The sequence below is a fragment of the Pseudonaja textilis genome, chromosome 2 (genome assembly GCF_049901715.1).
Source record: "Pseudonaja textilis isolate UNSWEBS1 chromosome 2, rPseTex1.2, whole genome shotgun sequence".
NCBI lineage: Eukaryota > Metazoa > Chordata > Lepidosauria > Squamata > Elapidae > Pseudonaja > Pseudonaja textilis.
Window position 1 is genome coordinate 91,475,416 of NC_141991.1, and position 27,206 is coordinate 91,502,621.

Genomic DNA, 27,206 nt, shown 5'->3' on the forward strand with positions numbered 1-27,206 from the left:
ACTATACATGAATGGTTATGAAAACTGGGAATATCTAGTCTAATGAAGAGAGTCTAGTCTAGTGTTGGACTAGAGATGACATGATACAGTCTTCCAATATTTGAGGGTCTATCCCAGAGAGAAGTGGGTTAACCTATTTTCCAAACCACCTAAGGGCAAGACAGGAAGATACAATGGATACAAGCTTAACAAACAGATCCAGCTGATAATTAAAAAAATTCCTGACAACTGTTAATCTGTGTAGCTTGCTTCCAGAAGTTATGGGTCCTCCATCATTGGAGATTTTAAAGAAGAGCTATTTGTCTGAAATGGTATAGGTCAGGGGTGTCAAACTCCATTTCATTGAGGGCTACATCAGGGCTGTGTTTGACCTTGGGGGCCCAGAGGTGGCGTGGTTGGGCTGGCCATGGCCAGTTCGATGTCACTCCTGTCAGGGGCACCTGTGGTGGCCCAAGCACTCTGCCAGCGAAAATGGGCTCCTGAACTCCATTTTTGGCTGTGACGGCCTCCTATAACCCTCTGCTAATGAAAATGGAGCTCAGGAGGGCTGTACATGCCCCCCCCCCGAGCTCCATTTTTTACTGGCAGAGGCACTGTGGTCTGGTTCTTTGCTGTTTCCAGGATGGCCCCACGGGTCAGATCTAAGCACCCTGTGGGCCAGAACCAGACCCTGGGCCTTGAGTTTGACACCGCTGGTATAGGTCTCATGTTTGGGCAAGGAGTTAGACTAGAAGACCTCCAAGGTCCCTTCCAACCTTGTGATTATATATTGTGTTGTTCTGTTATTCTGTTCACTTGAGAATTAGTGAAAGCCTCATTCAAATAGCCCCTGGCTGATCATTTTTAAGGTAAGTCTAGGTCTCCCAATTTTGGAGCCATTTCTGGTTCCATTAAGGTGCCTAGGCACCCCATTCCACTCTTAAAAAGTAATTAACTAAGAAAACCAGCAAACTATTCCTTTTTTCCCAGGTGACATTACTGACGCAGAGCAAGCAATTATCTTCTCTGCTGTTTTATATCAAGCAACTTGTTCCTTTGCTTCAGAATCACAAACAGGCATATGATAAAAAGTATGTGTTCAAAAGAACAAATATTGCAGTTCTTTATTCAAGTAAGTTTGCTTTGAGATCTCTTTTGTATTTGTAATTATGTTGTCCTCATTCACACTGAATATTTTTTAAATAAACTATAAGATTTCCATTTCACCCTTATCAGACTCACTGACACTTGTGAAAAATGTCTGTTCCAGAAAAAAGTTTAGAAGCAAACAGAATGTTTGCCTTCGGACTGAACTGTAAATTATTTTGTAGTAGCTTTCCAAATATTTGAGTGTCACTGGGCCTTCCTACAAATTTGCTAAGCATGTGAAGTTACTTATCTGCTAAGCACATAAGAAGGTGAAACTGTAGCCCAAACTTCTTTGATTATGTAAAATTGAAATTTCTGGGATATTTACATTATTTCTTTCCTGATTTCCGTTCAAATGGGTAATGTATGAATAAGACAGGTAAGCTAATATACTGTATACAATTTCTATCTTACTCATAAGCATGAAGTAAAAGCCTAAACTAAAGGCATTAGTATTGAGTAAGATCAGTATTTGTTATGACTATGGCAAACATAAGAGCAGAACAGAAGAATAAATGGTAAAGAGCATGAATAAATAAATTAAATGGAAGGAAATGGAAGAAAAAGAAAAAAGATAGTTATGTTGTCTATCTGCAAAACTAAACACTTTTTCACACTGCCTTAGGTCTCTCACAGGAAATTGTCTGTAAACAAAGCTGGCTTAAGAAACTCCTTTCTAGATTTCAAGCCCTCCTAAAATGGTAGACTGACATTCTGCCTTATCATTTGGTTGCAGGGAAAAGGTACTTTTGCCCCAGTGTGGGACGAATGGAGAGTGAAATGAGGTCTAGCAGGTGAATCAATACTGGGCACCTTTCTTTTGAATTATTACCATCTGGCAGATGGTACAGAATAATAAAAACAAGGACAAATAGGCTGAAAAACAGCTTCTATCCCAGGTGGTAGCTCTTTTGAATTCTGCTGTATAGTACAGTGTTGGTGCAGTGTCGGGGGTTTTCAGTTCAATGTGTGGAGGGTGAAGGATGTGTGTTTGTGTTTATTTTCATGGTCATGGTCATGATGTGCACTGAAGATGGTGTTTGATTTCGTTGTACGAGGTGCAATGATAATAAAGTAAACTAAACTAAATGCTAATTAAAGTAGGAATCCTAAAATAGGATTACATGTTACATTTTAATGAATGGTTATAGTGGAAAAGCCAGAGATGAGTTTGGGGGAAAGCAAAGAAGTGTGATAGCAATAGCACTTAGACTTATATATGGTTTCACAGTGCTTTCCAGCCCTCTCTAAGTGGATTACAGAGTCAGCATATTTCCCCCAACAATCTGGGTCCTCATTTTACCAACTTTGGAAGGATGGAAGGCTGAGTCAACCTTGACCACCATCAGGTTCGAACTCCTGGCAGTGAGTGGAGTTAGCTTGCCATACTTCATTCTAATCACTGCACCATCATGGTGATGCAGGAAAAACAACAACAAAAATATTTTGTTAGGTGACATGAATGGATAGTGGAAACAAAATGAGAAACTGTAAAAAACAAGTGATTGATATTTGTTTAAAATTAACTCTCTCTTGAATTCAGGGATTAAGTAAATCCATATATCAATCAATCAATTAATCATAACCAGGATAAATAAACTATTATTAATTTAATAACATGATTTGTATGTAATTAAAAACTGAATTACTAAAGGAATAACAATGACAAAGGGGTCTGACTATGGGACAGACCATTGCTTTCTTAGTGTCAAAAGTGGATAAGAAAAGAATGGGCATGAAGGCAAAGGTTGAAAATATTTATCTTACAGATTGGTTTAGAAGAGGATGGAATGATACTAGAAGAAAATATGGAAAAGAATGCTAAATGGAATAATAAAATGAAAAAAGAAGGATGAGAAAAATATTTTATTTTTAATTTAATTTTATTATTTTATTTGCCACCCTTACCACTTCAAGTGACTCTGGGCAGTTTACAACATTAAAAGTAATAAAACTTTGTAGGAGATTACCAGGCTGAGACCAAGGGAGGGGTTAAATGCAGCATCATTCATGAGTCCCTGTGTGCCCACTACAGATCTAAGTCCACTCCATCTTGAATTCCTTTCTATTCTTAACTCCTGCTAATTTCCCTTGATCATTAGTAGTTCAGATTAGTAGTTCAGATTATTAAATGTAAATCTGCAATAAATCTTTATAATCATTTGAACTGGCGCTTGACAAAAAGTAAATATTTCTAAAAACAATAAAAATAGAATTAGAATCAAGAACAAAATTAGAATTAAAAGATGAGGAGCAGGATGTGCAGAATGTGATCTGTTACAGTGGTGGGCATTCTGTGGGCATGGCTTGGTGGGTGTGGCAGGGGAGGGATACTGTTATGTCCTGAGGACTCAAGGAGTTCTCACTCAGGTCCACTCACTTTGTGTGGGCGTTATTCCCCCATTCCCATTGGTCGGTTCTCCCCAGCAGCCAGCTATAAAAGCAGGCTGCGGGGTCCAACTGGCTGCTGATTGCTGCGAGCCAGTTCCAGGCTTGGCAAGCACGGTCAGCCCTTTATTTGTAAAATAAAGTACTGTTGCACTCATGCTCTGGTTCAGCCTCTCATTGCTCAAACTTAACACTGGCGACGAGGATGGGATGGCTACCAGAAGCACCTTGCAACCGCTGAGTCACTAGCCACCGATCTACAGCCCAGAGAGAGCGATCGGCTGGCGACAAGGGAAACGCTGATCCGCAGCCAGAGAGAGCGGTCAGCTAGCGAAACGAGCGATCAAAAAGAGCAAACGCAGATCCGCAGCCAGAGAAAGCGGTCTGAGTCAAATAGTTAGAAGCGTCTGTAGCCGCTTGTTAGCCTCGCTACGGGAAAGTGAAGCGCTGCGAGCCGCAGCCGCTCTGCATTTGGCGCGAAATTCAAACGGGTGTCATTTGAATTTCGAGCCAGTAGGAATCACAGCACAGCGCTGTAGAGAGTCACTAACGCCCACTTTTTTGGCGCGAATCAAGACACCTCCAACGGCTAGCAGCCAACGTGGTAACCCAGAGAGAGAGAAAGAGAGGGTAGCAAAAACCTCTCCAGAGCTGATATCACTAGTAACTCACGAGCGTTCGTAGTCCCAGAGAGATTTCTCCCGCAGGTAGCCCAGCCGTTCCAGCACCATGAGTTCCAATCCAGTATTCCCGGCGTTTAAACCAGACGAAGAGAAGTGGGAATCGTATAAGAACCGTTTCAATCATTACATCGATGCGGTCGGCCTGTCGGATGCGGGAGAGCATCGGAAAAATCCTATTTCCTAATCTACTGCGGAGCCACCGTTTACGATACCGCTGCAGCACTCGTGGCGCCGAGAGAATTAAAAAACGTTCCGTGGTCCGAGTTGCTTGAGATCCTCACAAACCACTACGCTCCCAGGCCTTCACAAATCGCCAGGAGGTTCACGTTCCGAATGAGGAAGCAATCAAGTAAGGAGACCATCAACCAATATATGGCCGCCCTCAGGACAGCAGCCCTGCACTGCGGGTTTGGAACATACCTGGAGGACATGCTCCTCGATCAATTGGTTTGTGGGGTCAAGGATCTCAACCTACAGAGGCGACTGCTAGCTAAAAAAGACCTCAACCTCGCGCAAGCGGTAGAGGAGGCCCTAGCAGCCGAGCTAGCAATGAACTCAGCCACCGAAATTCAGGGCCCAAGCGCCAAGCTAGCAGCGTTCCCAGTCCATTCCAAAGAAGTGGAAGTGGAGGAAGGCCACAACGATGAGAACGATGTCCATCGCCTCACCAATGACAGACGGTCGCAGGTAGGGGCCAAACAAGAATACACCGGTCCACCCAAGCACATCACCCTGTGCCTAGCCTGTGGGGGATCACATCAAAGGGCCACCTGCAAGTTTAAAGGAGCCGTTTGCAACAACTGCCATAAGAGGGGGCACATTGCGAGAGTCTGCCAAGCCCCCCAAAGCGCTGCACAAAGACCCCCGTCCTCGCACTCGGGACCACCGAGGCAAGTATTAAACTGTCGCACGCACCGCCTTGCCAGGCGTACTTGCCACTCTGTTAGTAAAATTTCTCTCTCCGTTTCCCTAGAAGGTAAACCGTGCCACATGGAGGTTGACACAGGGTCAGTGCTCTCAATAATCTCGTGGAACACCCTCAAGAGACTCCACCCCAGCCTATCTACTACCCGGCTTCAGAGATGCCAGTTCGGTCTGAAGGACTACCAGGGAAGGCCATTCCCGTGATCGGCAGAGGCAAGTTCTTTGTCAGTTTTAGAGCTTTTAAAGGCCACCTACCTCTAGTGGTAGTTAACGGCAATCTACCCACCTTATTGGGGCTCGATTGGTTTCCCCACCTCGGCCTAGGGTTAACAGGAGTCCATGCTGTCTCAACCTCAGACACTGACTCCTTATTCGCTGACTACGCAGATGTGTTCAGCGAGGAGCTGGGTGTTATAATGGAACCCCATCTCGTCACACGTTGACCCCCAGGCAGTCCCAATCAGATTAAAACCACGTAGAGTTCCATTTGCTATTCGACCAAAACTAGACGCTGAATTGGATAAACTACTAAAACAAGGGGTCATTGAGCCAACAGATTTCGCCAAGTGGGAGACGCCCATTGTCACACCCTCAAAAAGATGGTAGCCTGAGAATTTGCTCGGACTACAAGACAACAATCAATAAATATTTACAAGTTAGCGCCTACCCCGTGCCCGTCATTCAGCACTTATTGCACACATTCGAACCGGGCAGTATTTTTGCTAAATTGGACATGTCTCAAGCATATCAACAGTTCCCTGTTGATAACCAAACAGCGGAACTTCAGACCATCGTCACTCACAGGGGTGCCTTCCGATGCAAGCGTCTCCAATTTGGTGTAAGTGTTGCCCGGGTATTTTTCAATCCCTCATGGGAGCGGATTTTACAGGGCCTCCCTGGTGTAGTACCCTACTTCGACGACATCTTGGTCTCGGCCAGGGACAGACCCCAACTCTTCCAGAGAGTGCGAGCAGTGTTAGAGAGGTTCAGACAGCATGGCCTCAAGTTAAAAAAGAAAAATGTGCCATTGCCACTAGACAGGTGGACTTTCTGGGTTATAAAATTGACGCCTCTGGCATTCACCCCCTGGAGTCCAAGGTCAGGGCGATCCACGAAGCTCCCACACCGACCTCCAAAACGGAGCTACAAGCTTTCTTGGGACTCCTAAACTTTTATGCATCCTTTTTGCCCCATAAAGCCTCAGTAGCCGAACCCTACACAGATTACTAGACAAAAAGTCACCGTGGCACTGGGGGCACAAAGAAGACCAGGCGTTTAACGCCGTCAAATCACTACTTACGTCAGAGGCAGTGCTCATCCAATTCGACCCCAACCTTCCTTTAGTACTGGCAGCAGACGCATCCCCTTTTTGAATTGGGGCGGTCCTTAGTCACCGACTCGCCAATGGCGCCGAGGCCCCATCGCCTTTTTCTCCAGGACGCTCTCGGCCACGGAGCGAAATTACAGCCAAATAGACAAGGAAGCCCTAGCAGCTGTTGCAGCCGTGAAAAAGTTTCACGAATTCCTTTTGGCCACTTCTTGAACTGGTCACCAACCATAAGCCCCTCCTGGGCCTACTGGCCGGCGACAAACAGACACCTCAAGTCCTCTCCCCTCGGATGACAAGGTGGACACTTTTCCTAGCGGCCTACTCATACAAACTTATCCACCGCCCGGGCAAAACTCTATCCCACGCTGACTCGCTCAGTCGCTGCCCCTTACCCGCTCCGGCTGAAGACCCAGCTCCTGTCAATGCCATTTTTGAAATCACCCAGTTGGACCTGCCCATCACCGCCCTTGACATCGCTGCCAAAACCACGGCAGACCATACGCTCGCCCAGGTGCTCGACTGGGTGAGGAGGGGGTGGCCGGGAGGCAATGTTGATAACAAATTCGCACCCTTTAAGACTCGCATGCAGGAGCTGTCCAGTTTGCAGGGTTGTCTACTGTGGGGCACTCGAGTGGTCATCCCGACCTCGCTGCACCGAGTCCTGGAAGCGTTGCACGAGGGACACCCCGGCATTGTGAGAATGAAGGCGTTGGCACGCAGCTACGTGTGGTGGCCGGGTCTAGATGAGGACATTGTCAATTGGGTAAGTTCCTGCAGCATTTGCCAGGAATCCCGTCCTGCTCCCCCATCGCCACCCCTACCAGATGGGAGAGCGCCAGCGCCCTGGTCTAGAATCCATATCGATCTGGCCGGCCCGTGCATGGAAAGATGTTCCTAGTGGTCGTGGGACGCTTATTCCAAGTGGATAGGCGTGGCGCAGCTATCCACGACCACCACACTAGCAATCACCAACGTGTTAACGCGCCTGTTCGTTACCCATGGACTACCCGACTCCTTGGTCTCCGATAATGGCCCACAGTTCGCATCAGTAGAATTCAGCCGTTTGCAGCCAACCTAGGCATTCGCCACATTTTCACAGCCCCATTTCACCCTGCGAGTAATGGGTTGGCTGAAAGGGCCGTCAGGACCACCAAAGAGGCCCTCGCTAGGTTTGGCAGAGATGACTGGCACCACAAACTCTCACGGTTCCTGATGAGCCAGCACTCAACCCCTGTGCAGTCACCAATAAGTCCCCAGCGGAACTTCTGATGGGCCGGCGCCTGAGGACTGTATTAGATAGACTGCACCCACAATACTGCCCTGACTCTCCCTCGCTTCCACTTGGGGTTAGACATTTTATGTTACAGGAGCCGATATTCGCAAGGAATTTCGCTGGGGACCCACTTTGGATTCGGGCGAGGTCATCGCCGTCACCGGGCTGAGATCATATAGAGTCAGGCTGGAGGATGGTCGCGTCTGGAGGAGACACATAGACCAACTCAGAAGGCGCCTCAGCAACCTCGCAAACAAGAATCCAGAGTCTCCAGTCGAAGGGGAACCGTCCCATCCGCCACCCAGCCACACCGCACCCAGTGACCAGTCTGCGCCAGCGGTCGTTCCGGTCAGCCCAAACTCGGACAACAGCGCCCAGAGAGTTGACCAACCGGATCCAACCCACGAGAGTTTGACTCCAGAAACCAACCCGGTGGTTTCCGAGGATGCCCAGTCCAGAGAGAGTGTTGGCGACACTATGCCAGCTCAACCGTCACAGACTGATACCGAACAGTCAGACAATGTTCCCGAGTTGCACCGCCGGGCGCCAACACAAACCCCCATCTACCTCAAGGACTATGCGTGTTCGCATCTGGGGGAAGGGTGTTATGTCCTGAGGACTCAAGGAGTTCTCACTCAGGTCCACTCACTTTGTGTGGGCGTTATTCCCCCATTCCCATTGGTCGGTTCTCCCCAGCAGCCAGCTATAAAAGCAGGCTGCGGGGTCCAACTGGCTGCTGATTGCTGCGAGCCAGTTCCAGGCTTGGCAAGCACGGTCAGCCCTTTATTTGTAAAATAAAGTACTGTTGCACTCATGCTCTGGTTCAGCCTCTCATTGCTCAAACTTAACAGATACTGTAAAATCTCTAGTCAGAGGTGGTATTTGCTGGTTCTCTGAAACTACTCAAAATTTCCACTATCGGTTCTCCAAAATTGGTCAGAACCTGCTGAATAGAAGAAAAATGTATATATGAATATTAGAGTTGGCCATAGCAGAAAAATAAAATAAAATGTGAATAGAGTGGAAATGGGGTATTTAACAACAGTCTATAGTATGACAAACAGAAAAAAAAAATAGTGTCATGAAGAAATGATTGCTAAATAAATGTGACTTGAATATAAAAGTGACCAGTTTGAACAAGTATGTGAAGTGAAATGATTATTATATAACTAAATCTTGATGTAAGTTGCAGTGGTTCTTTTATGTTATACTTAATTTGGGATCAATTTTATATTCATAATGACATCCCAAATTGCAATTCATTTTATAGAATTTTTATTTTTCTTCTTTTGTTCTCAATACATTAGGCTTTCTATGTTTTTAATCTATGTTTCTAATTTTTAATCATAACACATAAATACTACTACACTGAAAACTGCTTTGAAATAATACAGTGTATAAAAGGAAAACACAATGAAGATCACGCAAAAAACAAATATATGGAAGAATGAATGAGTTGATTGAAAGGGCAAGACTTAGAAAGTCATAATCAGATGGACTCAATTAGATACTCAAAGGAGAGAGAGTATGAAGCAAAGTCTCTGTATGAAGTTTGTGGAAACAGAGATAGTTTACAAGGGAGAAAAATATGGAGAGATATAAAAGATGGTATGGCTAGAAAATAATCTCAGCTATATGTCCCTTTCTTTGCTTTCCTTTTCTCCCCATGTCTTCACTTACTGCCTCTTATTTCTTTACTATGGTTTCCATAATATTTGTCATCCTAAAATAGAATTATATGATGTGGGCACACATGTTAGTTTAAATAATACCATTTTCACTGCTTTTCAGAAGAGCTTTAAGAGGGACACAACCAAAACTTTAGGTTGCCTCAGGATGTGCTATGTTCTGTTATACTAAAGCAAAGAATTCATTCAACAGTATCTTTGAAGAGATTTATTTTATCACAGTAAAGTAGCTTCTCCCATAATCCTGAACACATTTCTCACATGCTTTGGTATGCTAATACATGTACTACAGGGTTTCCTCCGTGCTGTGATAAATGAACGAAAGTATCAAATTATGGAAATCAAAATCGAGGAGGATAATATCCCATTTCAGTGTTAAAATAAAGATGCTTAAGGCAATAACAAGACTAAATCCCTTCAGATCACTCACAGAGGTCTAAAGGGCTTTGAACTCTAAGAAAAATATATAAGCAAAGAGTATCTGATGAAGACTTGGGGATTATTTCAAGGAATTAAATATATTGGATGTCTCTTTTTCAGGGGTGGTGGAATATATTTCATGGTAATGCTTTTCAACTTCTAAAGACCAGACTAAAAATTAATAATAAAGGGAATCAATTTATTCTTTTAAAAAATGCACTAAATTCAACGATACACTGCTCTAAATTAGGATAAGCATTTGAAGCAACTAAGGACTAAAGAGGTTACTTATGATTACAGAGATACATATTCAAATACAATGTAAATATATTAAGTAACTTTGGACTGGCCATTATCTCAGAAGCAAAACCATTTTACAATATTGCTTAGACTTATCAGTCTAATTAATACCATACATTAAATATAACAACAGAGGCTGGGAATTCCTGAAAAGAATGAAAATATATACAGTATATTTTCATATATTTTCCTCTCTCCTCTATATGTTTCAGAACTTTCTGAAAAAGTATTCAAACAGGATAATCAAGCAAATTGAGAGAAACAGTTTGGCTCTTTTTTATTCTTAAGCTTATACAATAAACAGAATACTGAATCAAAACTTTACAATCCTATCTTTTAAAAAAGGCAGCTGATGCAGAGGTGGTATTCAGCAAGTTCTGACCAGTTATGGAGGACCGGTAGCGGAAATTTTGAATAGTTCGGAGAACTGGCAAATACCACTTCTGACTGGAGATTTTACAGTATCCCTCCCCTGCCACACCCACCAAGCTACGCCCATAGAATCAGTAGTAAAAATAATTTGAATCCCACCACTAAACTGATGTATGTTTTCATTAGTGCTGTAGCTCAAAAGCATTTTCAACGGTCACTATTCCATTGCACTATTGCTTAATCTGTTCCAAATTTAGTTTGAAAACTGCATAAATGAAAAGGTCATAAACAATTATGTGCACTTAAGTTTCTTTCAAAGAATGTGAGTCTACAATCAATTTCATAGAGTACAAAACACTTCAGAAACTTGCAGCCATTGTATATATAACTCTGTAGCATTTATGTTATGTATTAAGCACATACTGTAGCTAGATTTTTAAAAATTATTTTTGGATATACAGTGTTTGTGTGTTGATTATTCATCTTTACACTTAATTATTTTCCTAAAATTGCTCTGTTATATTCAAAACTTTCACCAAGCACAAAATTTAAGTGAACTGACATAAACCTACCTAAAATACAAATGCTGTTATTTGTGTGGTAAGTACAAATAAAATTGAAAGATAACTGCTAAACCAGAATCCCAGGAGAAACCCTGATGTGTGAATCAATTTTATACAGCAAAAATCATTGTCAATCCAATAGTGCTTTCATAGCACTATATTCACTTCCAACCATTTTAAGAAATAAAACATAATAATTGATTAATTTTAACAGCATATGACAATTGCATTTACTTTTGTGATTCTTTTTACAGAACTGGGAGTTGAGCTATGATTTTCAAAAACCCCCCACTGATATTCTTTCAAAATAAAACAGAAGCAATACATAAAAAAGCATGTTATAATTTGCTCATTTACAATAGGACATTTCTGAAATATTGGAATATTGTGGACTATGTTTTCTAAGAATTTTTCCACTCATAAAGTTTCAGAAGAGAAAGAACGCAAGTCTTGGAAAAAATAATGTAAGTAAAAGAAAATATTAGAGGGGAGATTTGTTATTTATTCTAATTTTCTTGTTTAATCCAACTTTATCTAGGACTTTGCCATGTCTTACATATTGCTTTTTCACTCATGTGTGCTATTGATAGTAACAAATATAAACTTTTGAAAGCATTTTTTTTGGCATATAGCAAAACCCAAGATAGTCACAGATATGAAATTTCATGTGGCCATGTGCTGCAGAGCAATTTTGAGCATACCATTGCTCATAAAGTTCAGAATGTAGTTTACATATGGATGTACCCTATGTCTTCACTTAATGTTCAAACCTGTATGCCCCTGAGCCTCTGCATGATGTCTGCTTGGGTTCGAATTATATAATACTTAGGAACAAATTTGTATGTGGCATTTGTTTGTATTTATTTATTAATTTCTAACTTGAACTTTCTGTAATTTTATTCTCAGTAGCCAGACAAATAGCCAGACTACCATAATTTTCAGTGAATGAAGACATATATAAAGTTCATTACATTTTTATAAGCCATATCATATTTACAAAAAGTAACCTGAGTAAACCATTTTATATGTTTATAAGTCTGACAAACAGTTAATATAGATGCTTTCTTTTTTAAAAAAAATACATTGACGGTGTTTCTAAGTGCTGGAAATAAATTCTTAAAATAAAAAGAAAATAAGTTGTCAAAGCAGTGATGGGATTCAAATTTTTTTACTACTGGTTCCGTGGGCGTGGCTTGGTGGGTGTGGCATGGCTTGGTGGGCATGGCTTGGTGGGTGTGGCAGGGGAAGAATATTGTAAAATCTCCATTCCCTCCCACTCTGCAACTCTGAAGGTTACTGCAAAATCCCATTCTATCCCCACCCCACTAAGCTGCTTTCCAGCTCCATTCTCCTGTGCAGGGCAACAAAGGAAGACACAGTCGATCAGCTTGGTCTCAGGAAGCAGAGAATAGATGGGGGTGGGGCCAGTCAGAGGTAGTATTTGCCAGTTCTCTGAACTATTCAAAATTTCTGCTATCTGTTCTCCAGAACTGGTCAGAACCTGCTGAATACCACCTCTGTGTCAAAGATTTCTGATATAATGAACTTTGTGTCACTGTATGAAACAGATGGGGTTGAGGCAGGGGAAGTTAGAATAATGCTCGTGAGGGTTTTACAAAAGAAAATATTTGATCCTGGCATACTTGGTCACCTCAATCAATTTGATAATCATGATTTCAAGATCCCAGAAGCTCAGACAATCTGTTTGCCCTTATGTATTCCCAGAAAGCTGAGTGCTATCACATTGAATGAAAATAGATGAGATGCCATTGGCAAGATATATATTCAATAACAAGCATCTATTAGAAATCTAGCATATGTCTGCTGAAATAATTATAGTATTCAAACAGTTTTCAGAAGGATTCTTATTTTGAGAGATGTATTTGTCTAATAAGATAGTTACCAGAGCAGGCATATCTGTGGCAAGTCATTCTGAATTTAAATATAAAAACCGTGTCAAGGACTATTTGAAATTGCAACTCTGGTTCCATATTCAATAATATTAATATAATATGATATAACAGCAACATTTATATATTTTATGAGGACTGTTCTCAATTCCAGAGCTCATACTTAAAAAATCCATGTGGAAAATTTGATATTTCTTGGCTTTCTTACATTTTTGTATAATTCAACATGAAATCCAAACATTGGAAGAACAATTAAGCACCTCCCATTTTCAACATTAAAAAAGTTGAATGAAATGATAAATGCCCAACAGGACCTTGTGACTTCAAATAAGATTCTTTTTGTGAAGCACAGCCTGCCCAGGAAGATAAGTGACTGAAATAATGTTATGTTCTCTTTTACCTTCTCCTATTCCATTTTCCTATAGATGACAAATCCCTATATAATGTAGTACAAAAAGATATTCAATTTGTCATGGGAGGAAACAATTTTTCATTCTGCAATTCATTTTTAATTTTGTATCTCTAGAACTGTACTTTTCTAAAATCTTCCTTGTCCTCTTTCTGATAGATACACAGATTCATAGCGATACATATTAATGGCTACTAGTCATGACAATGATATAGCATGTCTTTCACCACTAGAAAATTCAGGCCAGAGGGCATTATTATATTCATATCTTGCACTAGGTCTTTTCATAGTTACCTGATTCACCACTGTGAGACCTGAATTCTGGATGATGCAGAACAATTGTTAATTTTTTAGCTTATTATAGGATATACTCAAAAGAAAAAAAAATGGGGTGAGATTTAGATCAGAAGTTAGATCCGGATCTTTCCTATTGGCTTCAGTGCATATTTGGAGAAAAAGAAAAAAGGAATCCTATATCTAAAAAAATATATATCTAGAAACAGAATTGAGCATAGTATAACAGGTATATAGGGTCATGAACTCTGAGTGAAAAAAGATGATGGAAGAATGCACTGATGCTCTACACTTCAAATATTTTACAAAGAACTACCTGCTTTTCAATGATCCCAGATACCTGTTATACTATGGAATTTTAGACATGGGATTTCTTTTTTTGTTCACACATGTACTTGATGACCTAATCCTCAATTATTCCATGTGGTACTAGCCTGTTTAAAAAGGTCCTTTCTTAAGTCATGATTAAGTATTGAATTTAGCCTGACAGCAGAAAAAGCAACAATTTCTAGAGCAAGCTTCTATAAACGGTAACATTCCTATGTGTTATTTTCACAGAAAGCATGACACTTGGTGTTATTCCTAGTTCTACAACCACTGAGCATGATATCCCTTTGACATAATTAGAAATTGGGTCAAGTTTTTTGAAAAGTCTTTGAAAAAAGTCTTTCCTTGAAATCTAGGCTACACAGAGTCAAACAGAATTCAGTCCTGTCCCCCTATTGCAATGGAATGTGCATCTAGAGAAGCAGTGGCATAGAGTTTTGGCAACACAGAGCTTTTCTGGAGAAAAAACCCAGATTAAAAAACTGTGCAGTCCAAGGTGGATGGAGGACAGAGGAAGGAGCCTCACCCTAGAATACTTTGGGATATCTAGTTGGTAGGAAAATTATAGAATTGACTTAATAAGATTCTGTCAATTTGGTGTAAGCAAAACTGGATTTCTTTTTGGTGTCAAACTGAATTTCTCCGCGGGCCAGATCAGCATTGTAGTGAGATATCTGGGGGACATCTGGGGGAAAGAGACAGGATGGACAGCCTCCTGCAGCACTTTGTCAGCCAAAATGAGTAGGGGGGGCTACATGTTATCCCTCAATGCCCCATTTTTGGCTTGGATGGCTTCTTGCAGCACTATGCCAGCCAAAACAGGGCACAGGTCTACTCGTGCCCTGTTTTGGTTGGCAAAGTACCACAGGAGGCCATCCAGACCAAAAACAGGACACAGGGAACTTATGACACCCCTGGTGTAAGTAATTAAACTCAATTGAACTCAATTGTAGTTTGCTGTGTTGTCTCTGATCCTGGGCCTTACCCCTATGCTGCTTAACCTCTATCCAACAACCTGCTAGAAAGATACTGAGATCATTTAATATCTGCATCAAAAGTTTTGGCCATCAACTGCTTACCAGCACAATTTAAAATTTTAGTGTTAAACTGCTGAATGCTTCAAAAGTTATATCCTGACTACATGACAGACTATGTCTCCCTATTCAACCATTGCAATCAGCAGGATAAACTGTTCTGATAATGACCTTCCATGAAATCATTTATCTTGCACAGGAGACATGCCCTTTTCCTGAGTGGATGACAGTCTATATAGTGCCCTTCATCCTTTGGCCTCCAGTTGGTCAGCATTTAAAAATCTATAAAGACTGACCCATTTTATCCAGCACTTCTTTGTTAATTTGTTCTACTATTATTTTAAATTTATATTTAAATCTTATTTGTTTGACCTTATCTGTAGACTTCAGTATTTACTTGAGTAGAAGGCACTGGACTAGGAAAAAAATTCCTTATCCCAAATTTGAGAAAGATAGGAAGAAAAACATTTTTCACACTTTCCTGTTGGCTATTTTGATGATTGCCACATATTTTCTTCAAGGCCATCTTCTATAAGTGATGTCCTTGAAGAAAATATGTGGCAACCATTGAGGCACAAAGAATATGTCCCCTTTTCAAGTTACAGTATTTATGCCAAATATTATTCTGCATTCAAGACAACCCCAGACAGCATGCATGTGTTTGTGTGTGTGTATACACACACACATCACATAACTATGTTGTACAGTATCCAGCTTCACAATCTTGTCAACAACAACTCCATCTGAAAAAACTCCTGGAGAGTCATCTCCAGACCTTTGCTTAGTAAATGTACATGTGGGTATTTATGAGGACATGTGTGCATACCTTCAGAATGCTACTCTTCTCAAAAAGAGTAGACCAAGGTAAAAAAAGGTATGGAAAGATAATAAATTGAATAATTTATTCATTAAAATAAATTGTCTATAAAATAAAGCATATCAATTATAAAATGAATTGATTCCCTGTTTACATTTACTGATAATTTTGTCTCACATGCAAACTGCCCTCCAATACAAAAAGAAGATCAAAGAGTTCTGCTATCTTGGACTTGATCCCAGGTTGGATCCACTATGAAAAGTAAGAACTGAATCAATAATGGAAAATGGAAAAAAATCAAAACTCTTTATTTTCTGTCTTCCCTCACAGAAACGAAATGGAACCTGGCCATTTATCATTATGGTATTGGGGAAACAATGGAATAGCAGATTTAAGGGAAGGAAAAGAGAAGCTAATTTAAATGTCTCCATGCCCAGATTATTGCAATTACAAGTTAGGGAAAGAACACTCATAGATGATTGCAGAATCCTTCCTGATAATTTTTAAGAACTCTGAGAGGATTTTAACTGTGATACTGGAGATGACTACTACATATCCCATTGGCTCTAAAAATCACAAAGAAATCCTAGGCTGAACCTCACCAAAAATATCACCTGAAGCCAGAATTGCCAAACAAAGGCTATCACACTTTGGTCATATCATATTCACTCAAAAAGTCAATCATGCTGGAGTGATCAGAAGAAAAAGGAGAGGTGGCTGCCTTAGAACCTGTTAGTTAGACATTATTCAAGCTAACACCAGGTGTCCATGGTGGATCTGAAGGAGGCAGAATGAGACAGAGTCATGGACAGTGCCGATCCATAAAGTGGCCAAAGGTTGAACACAACTCAATGGCTGACAACAAAGACAGTGTAGACATAGTGTATCTGTTGCTTCATCAACATTTTCAACAGAGTGCACCATAATAAGTTCTTTCATAAAATACTAAACTATGGGTTATATAATACCCTTCACATTTTGCTAAATGACTACAGCCAAAAAGTGATCATTAATGGCTTCACTTTAGAATGGAGGGAAGAGTGCTACATAGCTCATTCCTGGAGCCCTTGCTGATCAATAGTTTTACCAATTACTTTGATGAAGGAATTAAGATGACAGATGGGCAGATGATACATAGCAGGTATTTCAGAGCAAAGAGAAGTTATTAAAAAACAGATCTAAACAGTTTTAGAAGTGGGCTGAAATGGGATTTAGCAGGAGAAAGGTAATATAGTATTATATATAGCTGTTTTATCAACCTCAAGATAAACAGGAACCAGAACAGTAATAAAGTTATTAAGAAAGAAAATGGTATCTTAGGATATCATATTAATAGAAGCATAGAAATTCAGAACTTTGAAAGTAATTGTCTTATCAGTTCCTTTTTGAAGTACTGAGCATCACAGTTCTAAAACAATAATGAAACTGAAATATGTTCACAGAAAGGCTATCAAGAAAATGAAAGTTCAGAAAATGAATTCTATAAGAAGTGATTAAAAGGTCTGGGTCAGTTTAGCTTATAGATAGAAATTACAAAAGGGTAATATGATAGAAGAATGCAGGTGTGTGTATGTGTGTGTGTGTGTGGAGGGGGGGAGGGAGAGAGAGATTGACATACAGCAGACAAGTATTGAACCAATGACAATACTAATTATTTATAATTTATAAGAAAAACAGGTTCAGATTAGGTATGAGGAGGAATCTTCTAGGTATTCAAATTTTTTCAACATGAAGGTAGTCAACATCATTGTGGTGAATTTTTTCATCAGTCTATGAAGATTGTCAATAATCTAGGACATATTTGTCCCAAAGGTGCCTTTGTTTTTGCTTGAAGATGTTTCACTTCACATTCAAGAAACTTTTTCAGCAAAAGAAGCAAAAAAAAAAAAAAGAAGAAGAAGAAGAAGAAGTCCAGTTACCTTTTGAAAAAGCATCTTTGGGTCTTTCAACAGAAGTCTTCAGAAGCTGGAGGCTCATGTGTCAAAAATTTTCTAATGAGAATTCTTCCCTGAACAGGGGACCCATGACCTTTATGCTCCCTTTCAGCTTTATGATTTTATAAAACTCATAAATACAAGAATACTAAAACGCATTCCTCCCTTCTTTGAGAAAAAAGGAGAAGGAAATAGAAACAGGCAAAAGGGAAAGGCAATTGCATTCTGAAGACAGGAGGAGAGAAAAGCCCTGTTGAAGCTCCAGAGAATGATTAACATTCACTAGCAAAGCTGTGGCTAATTTAACAGCAAATCTTAAAGACTTCAGTGCAGGTCCAGAAGCATCTGTAAATCTGAGGCTAAGAGGTCCAAAAGGACGACAGCAGATTGAAGTCCCAGCCATTTCTATAAAGGGGCAGAGCTTTGATTTGTGGTTGAATTTGTCACCATGATCTATTTGTCCTCCTCACTGTGGGTGCTCACCTTCCCAATTATTCATATTATAGCTATTCATATTCTTCTAAACCCTTATTAGACTGCAATGGTGGGTGCAGTATATGTATTTCTACTTTGTGCCCATTCTAATGTTTTTAATCAATTTTCTCCGTGGTTGTCAGAAAATATTAAGATCAAGCCAACATTTCATAGACGATATTGTGTGTGTGTGGGGGGGGTGTTATAAAAATCCAGTAGGATTTCAGTATTTGCTTTTCTTATTTAGGAGGTACTTTCTTCAACAAAACTTTGGGTTGATGTATTAGAGCAAACACAGGACTTCAAATCTGAGCATTAATCTTTATTCATATGTGGTCCAAAAATGTCATTATCAAAATAAATTATACTACTTATAAGCCCTGTATTTCTTCATGATAACACACACAAATACATTGTTCCAAACAGAATACTGATCAATTAAAGAAAAATGAGAATATTACACATTATGTACTAATTTCTACATCTACCAAATATTATTTTCAATAAAATATTCAATTAGCTTAGTTTCACATTCAAAGAAACTTCATTTTTCCATTTTATTCTAGTCTGCAGTTTGAGCCATTACTGTGTTGATAAACTACAGCAAAAAAGGTTGATTTATTTACTATGTAGTTGTGTTCCTTATGATGGATATCACTTTACCAAATGATAAGCCGTCACCCCAATGATGTAATGTCATTTTAAGACCTATAATCTAATTTCTTTCAATCTGAAAGTTCTAATGAGTTCTAATAAAGATTTGTTGTAGACTAAAGGTCTTCATAATATCAACAATAGATTGCTTACCTGATGAAAGATTTGATTAGGTATTTTTTAAGCATGTGAATTTTTCACATATATGAAAAACAGTTAGCAAAAAGGGTGCAGGGCAATGTAATAAGATAACTATCATCTTATCCTTGGAAAGGTTCATATAAACCAATTTAGGAATTAGTATCTAATTGTTCCGGTTAACACAAATATAAGTATATATTTCATCTAAAAGGATCAATCATTCCTGTAAGTGCTAGTTGATTAAACACAATGTGACCAACATAATTAGTTCACACATGCAGAATTATTTTAAAAGTACACATAACAACTCCATCTGTTAAATTAGAACAGCAATCAGAACAATCTACCCATAAACATGATAGATGTCATCTAAAACCTTTTAATTTTAAAATCTAATAAGAAATCTCATCTCTTCTCCTGCTCCTATATCCATAATAATTGCAAGCTTGGATTTTGTAATGTTTAAAAGGGACAATAAACAGGATAAAATCTAAAGTTTGTTTATTGTACCTCCAACTATAAAAATATAGTTTATAAACAATCAATCAATCTTTATTTAGCCATATACCAGCAGATAGATAGGGTACGATAAATGGTTTCTTAAGAAAAAAATAAAATTAAAATAAAATACAAAAACAAAAACAAGCATTGTTTGGAAGTGGCACATATTCCTACTAATGTAAAAAGATTACTGCAATGTTTTCTTTCCATAAAAGCATTTTAGAACTATTATTTTTTTAAAAAAATCAATACTTTTATATGTAGAGAATGATCCCAATTTTGAATATTTTGCCAGAACATTTTTTTCTCATACTTGAATATTTATAATTTAAAGCACTGGAAAAATATGATTTTTTTATCCTGCAGGAAACATTTTGCATACAGCATGTATAACTATAATCATTTATTGATAGAAATTAAAAGAAGGAATTCCAGTAGCAAAAAATCCTAACCCAGTTTATCGTGAAGAAAACACTTAGAATTCTATTCTAGTCCAAAACTAAATCAGGATGGATAGCATAATAAATAGACTAGAATTTCTGATTAAATCAAAGGACAGGATGTGCTGTAAATACATGCACATGCACATTGGGGAGTTCAGATATACACACTGTAGCATCATAATTCATATGATCACTTTAATTGGTGGAGTAAAATATTTAGGTTCAGAACAAAAGATTTGATTCCATGTTGCTTCATAAAGTAAAAACCGTTTTTAAAGTTGAAATAACAAATGAAAACTCAGAGGTACACTGTATATTTTTTCACATTTATTGTTCCATATATAGTATATGAATGAATGAATGAAAGAAAGAAAGAATGCAAGCATGAATGAGTACACACATTTGTCTGTCTGTCTGTCTATTATCTATCTATCTATCTATCTATCTATCTATCTATCTATCTATCTATCTATCTATCTATCATCTATCTATCTATATCGTCTGGCCTTTCAGAATAATATACTCATATGATGAACTGATCAATATATGAGCCAGACAGTATTATGCATCTGTATATAATGGTCCATTTAGATTAAGAAGGTGGCTGCTCAGATACATCCTTTTTTGGTGAAAGTTTAAGAATAGACAAGTGGAGAAATCAGACAAATTTCTCATTTGGGTGAAAAATTTACAGTATGAATTAGTATGATTCTGTATCGGCATTTTTTAATTAGCTAATATTTAATCTTGATTTCCTGTAAGAGTTCTTAGAAAATAAAAAGATATGAATGAGTTGTAAATGTGTCTACTCATTCTTCAACACAGTGACTAAATTAGGAGACCAGCAAAATACTGTGGACATAATATATTTAGATTTCAGCAAGGCATTTGATAAAGTAGACCACAATCTGCTTCTTAGTAAACTAGAAAAAAGTGGGATAGCACCACCACTAGATGGACTCGCAACTGGCTGACAAACTATACTCAACAAGTAGTGCTTAATGGGTCTAAGTCTATATGGAAGGAAGGAAGCAGTGGGGTGCCACAAGGTTCCGTCAGTACTCTTCAATATATTCATTAATGACTTAGAATAGAGTAGAAGGGGAATAGAAGGGGAACTTACCAAATATGCAGATGATACTAAGCTGGCAAGAATAGCTAACACCCAAGAAGATAGGCTCAAAATCCAGAGGGATCTTGACAGACTAGAACACTGGGCCATATCTAATAAAATGAAATTCAGTGTAGAATAAAATAAAATCCTACATTTAGGCAAGAAAAACCAAAAGTACACATATAGACTGAGTGAAACCAGGCTCAATAGCAGTAACTGTGAGAGGGATCTTGGAGTCCTTGTGGACAATCAGCTAAATATGACCCAGCAGTGTGCAGCAGCAGCCAAAAAAGCTAATAATGCAATCCTAAATTGTATTAACAGAGGGATACATCAAGATCAAGGGAGATACTAATAACACTCTATAAAGCCTTAGTAAGACCACACCTAGAGTACTGTATCCAGTTTTGTTCACCACATTATAAAAAAGATGTTGAGACTCTAGAAAAAGTACAGAGAAGAGCAACCAGGATGATTAGGGGACTGGAGGCTAAAACATATGAAGAACAGTTACAGGAATTGGGCTTGGCTAGTCTAGTGAAGAGAAGGAACAGGGGAGACATGACTGCAGTCTTCCAAGATCTGAGGGGCTGCCACAGAGAGGAGAAGATCAAGCTATTTTCTAAAGCACCTGTAGGCCAGGAATAATGGATGAAATAATGGGTGGAAACTGAAGAAGGAGAGATTTAACCTGGAAATAAGGAGAAACTTTCTGACAGTGAGGTCAATCAACCAATAGAACAGCTTGCTCAGAAGTTGTGGGAGTGCTATCACTTGAGACTTTCAAGAAGAGATTGGACTGCCATTTGTCAGAAATTGTGTAGGCTCTCCCACTTGGGTGGGGGGGTTGGACTAGATGACCTACAAGGTCCCTTCCAACTCTGATTATCTGTTATACCTCTCTTAAGAAAGGCTAGGATATCCTGTCATTGACAATGAATATTCTGGAAAGTAAAAATTTTGGTAGGAGGCAACATCTACCATGACAGTCAGTTAATGAACAGAAAACCTCTCCCTATCCTAGTATGTGTGGCAACTGAGAGAAATATAATTTTATACACTAATTAACAGAGACTGAATGCTAAATATTTGCATAGTTCCACTATGAAACCAGCTGAATCTCTTGATAATTGTTGAATTCCATCCAGGGACAGAACAGTGTCAACAGATAAGGATCATACTCTTGCACATTTCAACTTTTCCAACAGTTTTAGCAAGGAGGAAGAAAATTCCAAGAAAGCCACTATTCAGCAACACAGGTGGAGGGGGGACAAAGGGGGAGATCACAAGCAGAAATGTGCCCAAAGCCCTGCCCACACACATATATAAAGGGTGGAATTTGCAGCAGGACACAAGTTGAAAGTGTTTCATTCATTCTAGAAGAGCCAAAAGCAGACAGAAATCTGGAAACTTTCGCTGAACTTTAATAGGATAGGAATCTCATCTGTGTTTTGGTTCAAAATCCCATGGGCAGGTGGTGTAAGTAAATTGGCTGGAAAGTTTTTTTTTCTTTTTATGATTTTTTACAATGTTAAAAGTGACCCAGTAAAACTGACTGCAAAGTAACACAGCACAGTGCTAAGGGAGAATTTCTTAAGTAATTAGTGTCATATACTGGCACAAAAATAGCTATATCACTGGCTAAAGAAGGAGGTTATATTCATAATGGACAAATATCTCAATGGACACTATATCATGTTCCAAGCAGAGGAGACTTTATTAACTGAAGAGGAAAAATATTGCTCCTGCCATCATGTCATGCTTGCTTCTTAGATGCCTTTACTTGATTGTTTTAAGAAAGAAGTTGCTGACCTAGATGCTGTTCGTTCTGATCTAACAGTGCTTTTCTTTCATTTTTTTAAAGACTTCATGAAAGCCTCAATTCTAGAATGATTTATCTATAAGCAAGCACCATTAGTATAACTTTAAACTTCCATGTATGTGCTTGGAATTGCAATTTAACATTTATCAGATTTATCATTCTGATATATGAGGACATCATGTTAAAAGATAAAGAATCACCAGAGTTTTGTGAAATCTTGTTTTGTTTTCTTCTGCCAAATGCAGATTTCTGGCTCTATATAATTTTTTCCCCCCAGCTTTAGCGGGCATAAATTGCTGGCCAAGCAGTTTCTTCTAAGATGTGTTCAGGCAACACAGCAGTGTGCTTACCAATTACAGATCTTATATTCATTAATTATTGTGACATAAGAATAACAAGCATACTATGGAACATAAAAGAAAACCATAACAAGAAAATTGAATCAGAAGAGGCAAGTAGGAAGTAACAACAATAAATCTTTCCCATGGATGCTCTCTCCTTTTATTTTATTATTATTATAGACATTTTTTAAAAATGTTCTTGAAACTTCATTGTTCTACTCCTTATTTATGTATTTATTTATTTAGTAGTGGTCCTGATTTATATCCTACTTGTTTTTTTGTAATATTCATTTAAAATGTTTTATTTCTTCCTTTTAAATTTATTCAAATGATTTATGCATAGCTAAGAAAACTGTGCCAAAGAAGCAGAATCTATAATACTAACAGGACTTCCCAATAACTAATGCAATTTCTCAAATACTTTGAAAATCTGTAAAGTACAGAAATGGAAAAATCACAATGCGCTTCAATCAAATTGTCAGTGCCCCCTATATCTGATCTAGTACTTCCTCATCCTACCTTATCTACAAAGTCCACACTACTTTTTGAATATCTGATTGGAGTAAAAGGATTTCCCCAAAAATGGAGGCACTCACAATAGAATCTATATCTTCATTTTTAAAAAAATGCAGCTTAAATATTTTACAAATCAGTGGTCAATTTGAGAGAGATCAATACTTCATAAAAAATTGTAAGTTAGGATTACTTGCAATTCTGAAAAGAAAATTGGAAGAAACATAACAAATATGAAAATAGAAAACATATTACAACAGGACTAGCAAACATTTTGCATTTTAAAAGGCAATTCTATAAAAATGCAAAGCAGTCCGATACCTTCATTATATATTTCTCCAGAAATACAAGGCAATTTTCATCATAATAAAATGCATTCATAGTTTCAGTTTTATAAAGTTAACTATTAATTCAGAACTATTAATTCATTTTTTCATTAAAATGAAATTTGACAACAACAAATATCAATGTATCAGACTTTAATAAAGTTCTCAAACTACAACAAATTAACAGATAAATATATGTTCATTTGCCTCATGTCCCTATTTTGAATCACTGTTCTTGTAACAATTAGAATTTTCTCAGATAAGCATAATATTTACAATCAAATAACATTTCCTTACCACTGCTGGAAGTTTGCGGTGGCCCTGTGCATGCTCTTAGCAGGTATGAATTTGGGCAGAACTCTTCATCAGGGTTGGTATCCATAATTTGATGGGAAGTATTGCTGTCTAGCAAGGGCATTTGGCAGCTAACTTGTGATGGATTATGGGAGCTGGGCAGCTGAGCAGATGGGAGAAGGCTAGATGAGGACGTAGGTGGAATGGGACGACCTGAAAAAAGAGGACAGGGGGATCAAATTTCATCAATAAATGTGAATGAAAGAAAATACAAGCAGTAACTCACATATTATTTGTCACCACACAGGATTACAACTGGGATTGAATCAAAGTAGACGGTGTCCATGATTTCCCTTTGCATCATATTCAAGACAATAGGACCAGTTGCGCTAAGCAAGACCAATCCAAGAAAAAGGGACATCACCTTCAGATTTTGGCTTTATAGCACCAGCCTGTACTTCATCTGATGCTGGATGAATAATGCCAGAACACAATGTGCTTAGAAAAACATCAGCAAGGAAGTGCATCCATCAATTGATTTGCCATCAATGATATATTCAAAGAGATTTATGGAATGATAATTATCCTTTGGCCATAACTGAAGAATATAATTCCACTTGGGAAATATCTTGTAACCTGATTTTTTTTTTCTATACTGAACTAAGTACAACAACATCAACAACTACTACCATTATTAATGTTAGAAAAACTGGCTTATTTTAAGCCCATTAAAAATTCAGTTTTCAACTCAAAACTATAGTAACTGAAAAAAATGAGAATCTTTTAACTTCTTGTAAAAACAATGCCACATATTTTTGGCCATTGAAGTTTTCACTCATTTTATGCAATTGAGATAAGAATATTACTTTGACCATTTTTAGCAGCAACAACAGCAGTATAGCACAGTAAAAGCAAAAAGAATTAAGACTGGTATGGAACAGTCAGAAAAAGAGACCATGAATAATAATAAAAATGAACTCATTAAGTAGACAAAAATGCCAAACCCATTCTGAACATCTGGTTGACTATGCAATAGATGCTGCTGCTGCTGTTGCTGATAATAACAACAACAACAACAACAACAACAACAATAATAATGCCTACTTTTAAATTATAGAAAAATATCTCAACTGTAAGATTTAACTAAAGTTAAGATATAAATTTATTTAGATTTTGGAATTCCTGTATTTCCAAGTTAGTTCACATCTAATTCTAAAAATACTTCAAAGAAAAATAAAGTAACCGGAAAGATGTCCAAACAGTATTTCCTCAATAGGAAGCTCCAAGGAATCACAGTGTCTACCAGAAAACACCCGAGGCTATTATTCTAATAATAATTAATCCTAATTCCATTAATCCAATCTGAAAACAAAAACATTGAAAGAAGACTTAGAGAAGAAGGGCATGTACAAAAAAAGAGAGAGATTCAATTATACAAAGTACAGACAATCTGCATCTTTAACGGAAACTACTAGTTAATTAGCAGTCTGGGCAATTAAACAAACTAAAATGTTTTTCTTGTTGCCCACTTTGATATGGGCCACAGAATTCTGCATCAGATGTAGTTTCCAAATCATGTTTGTGGCCAATCTACCAAAGAATTTAAGAATAGATAGTATGATAATAAGGAATAAAGATGCCATCTTTTAAATTGTTAGTGACCTCCACTATTTCCACCATCTAGGTGGAAATTGTCTAATGTCAAATGCCCTAAATTGTCCGATGTCTCAAAAAAGTAGTGGCCTCATTTAGGTAAGCAAACTGCTCTCTCATTCCCAAATCAGATTTACATATGATAAGTTTTAAATCTTTTTTTTTATCCAATACATTAATTTGCTCAAAAAGAGGGAGCAAAGTTTGGTGGCCTAGAGGTGGAGCTCTTGCTTCACAATCAGGAGACTGTGAGATCGATCCTAGGTAGAGGCAGATACTTCTCTTTCTCGGCACACTGAAAATATATCTGCTGAACGAAACTCCGCACTGGCAACAGGAAAGGCTTCTGGCCATTAAAATACTTTGCTAGCTCCATTCAGTTACCCAGACTCTACCCCGCAAGGGATTATGGGGTTGTTAAAAGAAGAAAAAGATGAAGATTAACTTGCTAAAAAAAAAATACCCTTTGGAATTCAAAAGTTGAAGTAACAAATATATTTTCTTCCCATTCTATCCAGAGGGTAGGAACTACAGCAACATGCAGTATGTCCTCAGTGCAGAAAACACAAAGCAAAACATCCAGATGACCCCCCAAAAGACCCTCATTGTTTTCCAGTTTGTGGGAAATTCATGTAAACAGCATTTCATAAACCATCAATAATGCAGCTCTGTGGTTGGGTATAGTCATTGTTTAATGTTCTGTATACTGCTTCCCATTAGTGTAAATTACAAAATGGTTTGCAATAGAACAATACAAGTACCATAATGCAAGTAATAATTTAAAAGCAATATAAAAATAATGGTTTTATTGCAAAGATAGCAGAAAGGAGAGAAGGTGAGGACAAGAGAAAATAAAAATCATCCAGACTTCTTCATTCATAGAGGAAAGATAGGGATCTTTAGCAGATGTCTCTTAAATTTCAGGGGAGAGTATATTTCAAATGGAGAAATACCTCAACTTCTATCTACATAAGTAGAGAATCTATCTACAAGTAAGTGCAGATGGCACATACTAGAAAACCTCCCCAAAGTGAAAAATTCATTAGGTTGATAATGCAAAGGCAGTCAGTCAGATACTCCAGGTTCAAATTGTTTAAGGATTTTATCTTGGCTCAGTAGCTAACTACAATATAGTT

The 27,206-nt window shown here is 38.3% G+C and overlaps 1 protein-coding gene across 4 annotated transcripts in view; it reads right to left on the minus strand.

Annotated features, from left to right (window-relative positions):
• The window catches only part of TENM2 (teneurin transmembrane protein 2), an 865,315-nt gene that overhangs the window by 360,362 nt on the left and 477,747 nt on the right, over positions 1 to 27,206 (minus strand). For all 4 annotated transcript variants that reach the window (XM_087924563.1, XM_087924565.1, XM_087924562.1 and 1 more), the window contains one exon: positions 24,421 to 24,630. In XM_087924563.1, coding sequence (XP_087780689.1) covers positions 24,421 to 24,630 — 210 coding nt within the window. The remainder of the gene's footprint in view (positions 1 to 24,420; positions 24,631 to 27,206) is intronic.